This window comes from Gymnodraco acuticeps, unplaced genomic scaffold, assembly GCF_902827175.1.
Source record: "Gymnodraco acuticeps unplaced genomic scaffold, fGymAcu1.1, whole genome shotgun sequence".
Taxonomy (NCBI): domain Eukaryota; kingdom Metazoa; phylum Chordata; class Actinopteri; order Perciformes; family Bathydraconidae; genus Gymnodraco; species Gymnodraco acuticeps.
The window spans coordinates 1359706-1370717 of NW_022990454.1; the positions used below are offsets into that span (position 1 = coordinate 1359706).

The 11012-nt window shown below is 42.3% G+C and overlaps 1 protein-coding gene and 1 long non-coding RNA gene across 2 annotated transcripts; one reads left to right on the forward strand and one right to left on the reverse strand.

Moving 5' to 3' along the window:
• Positions 1–274: 274 nt before the first annotated feature.
• LOC117552379 lies at positions 275–812 on the reverse strand. Its single transcript, XR_004569953.1, has 2 exons — positions 492–812; positions 275–399 (listed from the first exon to the last, which is right to left on the reverse strand). It is a non-coding gene; the product is annotated as an uncharacterized LOC117552379 (long non-coding RNA).
• Positions 813–4242: 3430 nt separating this feature from the next.
• On the forward strand, positions 4243–6946 carry LOC117552393 (protein ANTAGONIST OF LIKE HETEROCHROMATIN PROTEIN 1-like). The gene is made up of 3 exons (XM_034225766.1): positions 4243–4418; positions 5302–5706; positions 6496–6946. Exons 1-3 carry the CDS (start codon positions 4303–4305, stop codon positions 6944–6946), a joined length of 972 nt encoding a protein of 323 aa, XP_034081657.1. The 5' UTR covers positions 4243–4302.
• Positions 6947–11012: the final 4066 nt, after the last annotated feature.

Genomic DNA, 11012 nt, shown 5'->3' on the forward strand with positions numbered 1-11012 from the left:
GGAACCCCATGTGTTACATATCAAAATGTTCAGGACAATCTCTGGTATTGCTATACAGATGAAGCACTCCAGATCAGACTCAGATGGGTGTGTCCCAGTCAAAAACCCAGCGGATGCCAGTGGCTGGGGGTGTTGCCAAATTGCTAGAGGGCGTTGCCCAATTTCCCCATTTGTTCAATTACAGGATTTAACCATGAGATGGCGCTTCATTCACAAAATACACAAAGACAACTTGTTACGGTTATCTGAGAGAACCCAAACGCAGGACACGGCAGTGTGTTACAAAGGTTTTATTTGGAGGAGATAATCCGGCTGGAGAGTATCCACTGGAGCGTAATCCACTGAAGAGTATCCTCCGGAGTTTTAATCCACTGGAACGTAATCCACTGAAGCGTAATCCTGGAGCACAAGAAGAACAGGTAAGAATATATTCAGGTGTAGCGAAAATAGTCACTATACTTTAAGAAGGCTGAGAAGGCAAAGAGTTTTACCACTGGGGTCTAACAACGATCTGGCGCTGACAGGTTGTGGAGCCTCCGCTGATATACCATCCGTAATGGCTGATGGGAATGAGGTGTGTCGCAGAGGAGAGTGCTCAACTGTTTGCAGCTGGTGGAGATTTGAGCCGGGAGCCAGGAATGACAGGCACCACGCCCACACAGACAGGGAAAGGGAAAACACACACACAAGGAAGGTGGCTGGAGAATGCAACCACCACACAACTGGGTGTTGTTGAACTTAGTCTGTTTGCAATGTTTGCAGCTCTGCAGTTGTGTTTGCTGAATACTGTAGCATTTAATCACGTATTTGTTACTGTATGGTTTTCACAAGCTACTATAATGAAAAAACATCAATATTTTAGATCAAATAAAGTATATAGTTTGCTTTATGCAGTATATTTCTTGTAATATTGTTGGGGTGTTTTTACACAGTACAGTAGATTGAAGTAAATCAACTTATACATTAAGATAAGATGGACCTTTATTAATCCCGTGGGGAAATTCAGTAGTTCAATCAGCAACAGGGTGAGAGTGAAAAACAGGACAGCACAGATTCACACAGATTAATAAAATCAAAAATAAGATGAGTGATAAAAATAATAATAATGAGAAACTATAAATAAGAAATGAATAAAACTAAAATGTAATTATATCATATATTATAATGTATTGTATTATTAAGTAATATCATACATTAACCCCATTATAGCAGATGCCACATTGAATGGATGAACACATTTATAACAGAGTATTTCTAAATACAAGTTGTAAAAATACTTATATGTATTTAATATTAACCCTTTGGAGTCGACCGTCACGCCGGCGTGATCAGATCACATGACCTGTTCAAGCCGGTGCCGCATAAAAACAACAGTCCGGACAACATTGCTGTGTGTTTCTGTCGAAAGTACTGGCTTGAAACTATATCCCAGTCTTTGTTTCATGCAAAAAGACCCAGTAAACACGGAGAGACGATGATATAAAGTTAATACAGATATATTTCAGCAGTATGAATAATGGAAGCACATATTTTAATTAGGGCTGTCAAACGATTAACATTTTTAATCAGATTAATCACAGTTTAAAAATTAATTAATCATGATTAATCACCATTCGAACTATGTCCAAAATATGCCATTTATTTATGCATATTGTTGTGGGAATGGAAAGATAAATGAAAGAAGGCGGATATATCCATTTAACATACAGTATCTATGTTTATTATAACATTTTACTGCGTGTCAAAATGAAAGACAGCCCACACACCTATCAATCATCAAACCGTGGGGTCTTCATTCATTACGTGTTGATTTCTATCAACGGGGAAGTACTTCAGGAAAGTCGACGGGGGGGGCGGCTAGTGGAGTACTTCCTGACCACAGAGTGTGAACGTTGTGATCAGCTGTTTTAGCGCAGTTCTCCAGTGAAGGGGGGAAGTCTCCCTCTGCAGCCGGTTGGCGTAGTTTTGGCACAGTTCCGTTGTACAGACCGACGTTAACAGCAGCCCTGTCTGTGCACACGGAGACCGACTCTGTCGCCTTCTGGAAAAGCTTCACAAGTATACGTCGGTACGCAAATGCGCTTTGTGACACAAGTGCTGGTACGCATTTCACATTACGCACATAACCTGCGTACCAGTTATGTGCACCCCTGTACTACAGCAAAAGTATTCTCCGTCGGGACTTCCTGCAACAACACCACGCCGTTATCAAAGATGTTCTATTGAGAAGACGATCACTACGTGACAAAAGTTTTCAAAACCGTGGCTACTGAAATCAATCTTACTAACTGCCGTCTGTGCAATTCTCGGCGCGAGTTGGCAGACTTTATTTTGCTTACTTTAACATCATTTTTCATGGTGGGCTAAGCCATTTCTTGGTATGGGTGTAGCCTACCCCAGCCATACCCTGGCGCTGCCACTGGTGGCACGTATGGGGCGGGCCATTCTGCACATGCGTTAAATGCGTTAAATATTTTAACGCAATTAATTCAAAAAATTAATTACTGCCGTTAACGCGATAATTTTGACAGCATTAATTTTAATATCTTCGCCGTATTTGATCATTTTACGAAACGGAAAATACTGGAAACTGTAGATTCTGCTCAACAGGATGTATATGTGTATTTCTGTCGAAAGTACTGGCTTGAAACTATATGCCAGTCTTTGTTTCATGCAAAAATACCCAATAAACACGGACATACGATGATATAAAGTTAATACAGATATATTTCAGAAGTATGAATAATGGAAGCACATATTTTAATATCTTCGCCGTATTTGATCATTTTACGAAACGGAAAATACTGGAAACTGTAGATTCTGCTCAACAGGATGTATTTACCAGGGAGGGGGTGAGGTAATCAGGTAAACGGAGTGATACGAAACGAGACGAAAAGAGAGGAAGAGGGACGGCGGGAGACTGTGATTGAAGTAAAGTGACAGACAAACATTGAGAATTTAGATATAGTTAGATAGATTTAGAGTTTTGAAGATTCAACTATGATGAAGAGAACTCTGAACGTGAGTCAAGCTTTAAGCTTGTTTTTTGACATGGAGGAGAAGGAATCTGTGATGTTGCCCTCTGTGTCGTATTGACAGAAACCACTTTGAAGCGTGGCACAGATAAAGACAGAAAAAACTGATTTTTGTACATAATATGTATATATATATATATTTGTATTATATTTATAATAACACTTTTGCCTTATCAGAATGAAATCCCATGCTACCTCAATCAAACTTTCACATTATCATAGTGACATCCCATGTATATATTTCCACATTTATATTTTAAAATACAACACACACACAAATTAATAGCATGCAGGGTTAAATGTAAGAAAAAGAATACATTTGAACTCACCCTGCTTGTGACAAAGCAACACCCCAAGGTATATCATTCTTATTGTTATACATTTGGTTGTTTTAACATTAAATGCACAGCTATTTTCAGGATCCGCTGGCCTCCGTCAGACACACACATTTAACATTGTCCTGCATAAACTATGAGGAATTCGACATAACAGGTTTCCTCTTACCAAGTCTTTCGAGCTCGTTGTGTGTCTGAACGGACGCTGCGTCCCTGGAAAACAGCTGGTTCTTAATCTCTCCCGGGTCACCAGATTGTAAACCGTGATCGGTTTTCTCACGTCCAGGTGAGAAGCTTAAAAAGGAGACTAAATGGAGTCTCTGAGAAGGTTCAAAATTGGTACTTTAATTAATAAAAAGCGCGGTAATGTTACAAACAGGATATTGTTCAGTCAGGAGAGAAAGACTGCAGCTTCCTCTCCCAGGTGCCGGCCGTGCAGAAGAGAGTTTACAAGCATTCGTCCTTCCCGCTTGCTGGCTGTTCGCTCCTCCTCTCTGTGAGCTGTAGTGACGTAGGAGACTTCCCCCCTCGTTCGTCTGTGTCCGATATCGCGTTAAACAGATGATTTCGACATTTTACATTCATTGCTTACTTCCACATGCCTTTTCTCCTCCTTATCTCTTTCATAACTTTGTATGTAATACATGTTAACGGCGTCAATAGCCACTTTAATGATACTAATGGGCGGTAGTCCCGGATGTCGTCATGAAGGATTTTCAGAATAAAAGCTTGGTAAAGAGAACCTTTGTTTTTTTCCAAAATAACATAGTATTTAAACTGACGGTATGTTTAAGGTACATTATGCCATAAAACATTGATTTTAATTTCTAACAGTACATCCTATACTCCGAAAACGTTTGCAACGGGGGGAATACCACGTTCTGGTCCAAGAGCTCCGTCTGGATGACAACCTCTTTCAGAAGTACTTCAGGATGAGCAAAGACGTGTTCGACGAGTTGCTCGGAAAAGTGGGTCCACTGATTACAAAGGCTGACACCCATCTGCGTTTGTCAATCGGACCCGCCGAGCAACTCGCCATATGCCTACGGTACGTTTTGTGTATTTCTACTTCTTTCATCTGACTCTGTATAGAAGGAGAGAGAATGCATGAATGAAGTCTGTGATTTAGTTCAGATGGATAATATTAATTAAGATAGCTAGGTAAACACAGTATGTGGGGGGGGAGTGGTCTGTGTGTGTGTGTGGGGGGATCTGTGTGTGTGTGTGTGTGTGTGTCTGTGGTATGTGTGTGTGTCTGTGGTCTGTGTGTGTGTGTGTGTGTGATCAATGTGTGTGTGTGTGTGTGGCTGTGATCAATGTGTGATCTGTGTGTGGGGGGGATCTGTGTGTGTGTGTGTGTGTGTGTGTGATCAATGTGTGTCTGTGATCTGTGTGTCTGTGGTATGTATGTGTGTGTGTGGGGTCTGAATAAATATATTTTGTAATCATGTCAGAGGTCGCGTTAACCGAATATTTTCCATCTATGACGGATTTTTTTTAACAATGACGGACAAATCTGAAAGCAGTCCGTCATTTTGACAGATTAGAACAAACTCAGAACAGCACCAAAGTTTCCCCTCAGCGAGGCTCCGGTGTTATTCCGTGTTATGCATGCCCTCCAAAAAGGAAATTATACCGTCTCCAAACCTAACTGTGCCGTACAAATCATTGACATGTCTGAGTTTTGGCTTTACGCTGTGCACGCTCCCGCGAGGTGCAGCAGCCATGCATAACACGGCGCATGTAAACTGTCCCCCCCCCCCCCCCGTTGACAGTTCACGAGCATGCTCCCCCCCCCCCACCCACAGTTGTGTAAAGGCCGACGGGTAATTCTGGATTTTGACGGAAGTTTTACGATCCTGTCCGTCAAAATGACGGGCAGCGAAAAAGTCTAGCGCAACCTCTAAATAATGTATATATTTTGTTCTCAGGTACCTGGCAACCGGTGACTCGTACAGGACCATAGCATTCAGCTATCGGGTCGGGCATGCAACAGTGGCTGTCATCGTGAAGGAGGTTGCGGGTGCCATCTGGACCGCCCTGGTTGAGGAGTACATGCCGGTACCACAGATGGAGGACTGGAGAGCCATCGCTGCTGGGTTCCGGGAGCGTTGGGACTTTCCCAATTGTGTTGGTGCCATTGATGGGAAGCACGTGGTGATCCAGGCTCCGGCAAATTCTGGGTCCCTCTACTTCAACTACAAGTGCACCTACTCCTTGGTACTGCTGGCTGTCGTGGATGCTGAGTACCAATTCAGGGTAGTGGATGTCGGAGGCTTTGGAAGGAGCAGCGACAGTGGGAGCCTGAGGAATTCCGCTTTTGGAGAGAGCCTCACGTCCCGTCCACACAGCAGCTTTTGGCGATTTGTCCACCGCTTCCAGCGCGTCTCCGCCCATTGACTTTGAATGGGGATTACGTCACTTTCCCTCGCTTGTCGCCGAACTGCATTGTGGGGGGGTGAGGCGAAGATTTCCAGGATGTTCAGGATTCCAAAGTTGAACAATGTTCAACTTTTGAGGCTGAGCTGGAAGCGACAGCCAATCAGATCCGTTTATGCACATCTGACAGTTCAAGCGCTAGCCAATCAAACCGCGTGCAAGCTGGGAGAGCCAGACCCGCAGTTCATTCTATATTCCACAAAAATGGAGGAGAACTTAGTTATTGCGGTAGCAAATCATCCGGTTCTTTATGACCAGTCCCTATTTACTTACCGGGATACAAACCGGAGGAACCAGGCATGGAGGGAGGTGGCAGAGACAGTGGGTGAAACTGGTAGGTTTTCGCTTGTTTGGGGATTTTATATCCAGTTTTCCAGCTAGTTTACTTCGTTGCTAGCAAGCATAGACAGTATCATTAGCCAGCATGGAATGTAGCATAAAATAGCACCATAGACATTAATCTCATAAATGTTCAAAATGTTAAAAAAATAAATGTTCATCATAGCCCTTCCTATTTGACAATAGTGTAGAAGAACCGGGTATTTTTGCTTTGTATGTCGGGGGCGGGATATTCATGTGATATTCATGTGATTGGTTATTGGTCGCGAAATCCCCAAGCTGTCAGACACGCCCAGCTCCAGGATTTTCAAGATTTGGTCAAAGCTGCTGTGTGGACACACCGTCAGAGATGGCAGTCTGCAGCTACCACCTGACACCGTCATCCCAGGAGCAGAGCGGCGGGGCCTTCTCCCCCATGTCTTCGTTGGAGATGAGGCTTTTCCGCTGCTGGACAACCTGCTGCGTCCATTCCCTGGACGTCACCTCACCCGTGAAAGGAGGTTGTTCAACTACCGCCTCAGCCGTGCCAGGTTGGTGGTTGAATGTGCGTTTGGCATCCTCTCATCCCAGTGGAGAATGCTCAGGCGTGTCATCACCACCAGCCCCGAGGTAACAGAGTTGTGTGTGAAGGCCGCCTGTGTGGTGCACAACTTCCTCCGCAGGAGGACGATAGGAAGACCATCACGCACACCTATCGCAAAGTCCACAGGTGAAGCTACTCCAACCCTGTGTGATGCACCGAGGATGGGCTTCAGCTCCTATTTGAATGAGGAGGAGGAGGGTGCGATGGCAGCATAGAGTGGTGTAGGGTCACCATTGTCTCCAAACCAAAATATATTTTAAGAGCTACCCATATTTTCTTTAAGAAGCAAATATTCCAAATGAGCCATTTTAAAATCAACCATTCCTAATAAACATGTTTCCTGAATTGATATTATGATATGACTAACAACCTTTTTCCTTCAGTCCTGTTTTTAGTGATAACAATTACAACAGGTTTTCACCTGAACAATTACAGAAGACAGCACATTATATATCGACATACACGAAGCTTCTGGTATGTTGCAACTGACAAACCACATCAACAAGTCAAGACACATTATAGCCATAACATACTTTAAATAACTTTTATTTATGTAATGTTGTGAGTGAAGTGTGATGAGTGTAAAAACATGTCATGTGGATCAGTATCAGTATCAGTATGTCATTAATTAATTCTCCAGCTCTGCTACCTCCAGGACCGCCTCGTGTATGGTCAATCTGAGCCTCAGCCTATTTCTCCTGCTGATCAGCCTCATGGTGGGCAAGAGACTCCGGAAAAAGAGCAGGTCATCGTCCTCCTCCACCACTGGTGGTGGTGGTGGTGGCATATCCAGCATTGGACCTACGGTCAAAAGCAGATTCTCCTCAAAGGGGGACATCTCCGGCTGACTGGCTGGCTGACTGCCCGGCTGACTGGCACCTGGCTGGCTTTCCATGCTGTCATCCAGGCTCTCTTCCAGGCTGTCTTCCTCTTCCTCTTCTATGGATGTGGATGGAGGCAGGGCTTGCCGGGGGAAATTGCTGAACGTCTCGCGGTCAAGCATGAAGGGCTTTAAAAAGCTCATGATTGCCGCGAGACGCCAGGGCTGAGATCCCCCGGAAGACCCTGCCCCGCTCCTTTTCCCTTCCTTCTCTAATATCCTCTCCTTCCTGTATTTGTCCCTGAGGGACTTCCACCGCTTTTTGCACACTTCCTCTAATAAAATGAAATGAAAGAATACAGTTAATTTCTTGAATTTAAGAAAATGATTCCTCCATTAATGAAAACCAAATCCCTTTATCACTGTCAATTGCATAAAATGTTTTACATGTCACACTTTATCAGAATCAAAATCAGAAACAGGTTTATTGCCAGGTAGCTTTGCACATACTAGGAATTTGACTTGATGTCATGGTGCATATATAAAAAACAAGAAATCTAATATAAAACACAAAATGTTTTACACCGTAATAAAATACAGTTAAATTGCAAAAAGATAACAATTAAATAAAGCAGTAATTTACATGGAAATAGAATGCATTTTTGCATATATATATATATAACTAAGAAATGTGAAAGCAGAATATGAGCAGAAAGGAGTATGACATTGTGTGCATAAATGTAATGCAATATAGTCTATGATGTGGCAGAGGTAAAGTGTCAGCGGATGATGAACATTTATGTGATTAATGTCTATGGTGCTATTTTATGCTAAATATAGTGGCTAATGGCTATGCTTGCTAGCTATGTTAACACTACGTAAACTGGATATAAAATCCCCAAACAGGCGAAAACCTACCAGTTTCACCCACTGTCTCTGCCACCTCCCTCCATGACTGGTTCTTCCGGTTTGTATCCCGGTAGGTGAAGAGGGTCTGGTCATACACAACCGGGTGATTTGCTACGGCGATAATTAGTTTCTCCTCCATCTTTTTTTGAAATATAGAAATGAACGGCGGGATATCTCTCCCAGTTTAGACGCGGTTTGATTGGCTAGTAGCAGCAAGTCCTCAAAAAAGGCTTTAGTTTTCGAGATACCCCTACCCGAGGTAGAACAATTTACAACAATGTTTTTTCTTATCTTTAGGGTCTCCCATTAATGAAACTGATTGTTGTCAAATTTTATTTTGGGGGAAAAAATGTTTTTTGGGTTGTTCTTTCCCCAATCCCTGAAAAAGAGCCAAATTAGACCAGGCCGAATGTGGGAAAGGTGACCAAAAAGCCCATAACTTGAGAATGATCACTCTTTTCCTCTTCAGATTTGCTGAGGTATGAACCAGGTAGATGTCCTACATCACCAAATAGTTAGACAATTATTTAACTAAAAAAATACTGAATTCTAGTCCTGTAAACTTAGCTTTAGTTTAGACGGAAATTGTACTTTTTGGTGAAAGGAACATAGGACTCCATCACTTTTCTCTCATTTATCAGAAAAACAGAAATCCCTAAAAAATATACCATTACTGAATTGTCTAGGGTGCTATTGAACACTAACCAGTAGTTGTATGGAAATATCTGGTACGGTTCTATTGCAAAGGAGATTTCTTTAGACATAGGCCTACCTCTTTTCTGATACAGTCAAACTCCGAATGGGGGAGAAGTGGCACAATAGCCTATAAGTAAAGAATGCTCCCTCTGATGGTCATCATATTTGGAGAGGGAAATACCAGGTGGCTGAACTACATCACCAAATAGTCAGAATAAGAATAACCCAATGAAATAAAGTGTATTAGTTCTAAATGGCAAGCCTCTAAATCATAGGTGTAAATAGTACAGGTTTGATTGAAACTGGAACCTTAATTCAAAGTGCAGCATACAAATCATTAAGACTGACAAGCCTCTAAATGCAGAGAAGCTTGACAGTGGAACTCTCTCTCCTACTCTGGTTTGAGTGACAGCCGCATGTCTCAAAACATTGTATTCAACTGGGTAGCAGCAGCCATATGGAATGTCCCAAGATTGAAAGAAGACAACAATCTAATGAAAGGTTACAGGTAACATAAATGTCCAACTATGATATTCATATTGTTGAATATGTTGTTTTATTTGTGAGATATATTTTAAACCACAGTGCAGGCATTCTGATTCTGATTAAATGTGTGTGTGTGTGTGTGTTTTTTTTTTTCTTCATATTTACTAGAGTTCACTGTAACAATGGAGCCAGCAGATCCAACGCAGACAGCTAGCCAGCCATATTTACAGACACTGGATGAAAAGGTCTGCTTATTATGTGAAAATGCTCTCCAAGGACATCAAAATAATCCATATGTCAAGAACCCCACCTTACAAGGACTCAGAACCATACTGAACATTGCTCAAGAACGAGATGATGAAGTTCATAAGAGATTATCCCCCCACTCAGAGGACATACTGTCCTTCAAGGTCAAGGTTTCATATCACAGGTCATGTAGGGCCAGTTATTCAAGCACACATAACTATACACCTACAACCAGTGATCAAGAACCACCCCAGGATCAGTGTCAAAGTAAAAGAGTTAGACTGACCAGAGACACTGGATTTGACATCCGCAGCCAGTGTTTCATTTGCAGTCAATGTTTCAATTGCAGCCGGAAAGTCACAAAGAGAGAAGTCCTGACCCCTATCTGTACCGGTACAGGTGAACATACAAGGTCAAAGGTCCTCAATGCAGCCTCAGAGAGGTTTGATGAAATAATACATCACCGTATGCTGACCTATCAAGATCTTTTTGCCTATGATGCAAAGTATCACAGAAGCTGCCTAGCACACTATATTTCAGAAAGGAACATTCTAGCAGCCAGAAACAAACATTTGACAGAAAATAAGTTAAATGAACATGAAAGAGCTTTCATTGAGTTAACTGAAGAATTAACTAAGAACGTTTTTTCAAAGGATACGACTGTCACAACACTGAGTGCTGTAACTGAGAGCTATATAGGAAAACTCAGTACAGCTAGAGAACCAACAATGTACAAATCATGGAAACTCAAAGAAAAGTTGATCCAGCATTATGGGGAGAAACTCATCTCCTCAGAGAAAACATAACAGAAGAAAGGGAGAGAATGCCTCCACAGAGAACAGAGATCCTCACTGACACTCAAATCCTCCACCGGGCTGCAGGTATATTGAGGAAAACTATGGAAAAGGTTGAGCATGAGCCTCAATTCTACATATGCAGTGACAAGCTTTCCCCTCTCCAGTGCAGTGAATATGTGCCAAATACTCTGTATGATTTTGTGAACTGGTGTGTCAATGCAGGTGCATTTAAAAAAGTGCAGACCTGTGATGAGAACCCAGCTCTGAAGAATAACACATGTGTTATAACCTTTTGCCATGATCTAATTGCACAGTGCTGCAGCAGAC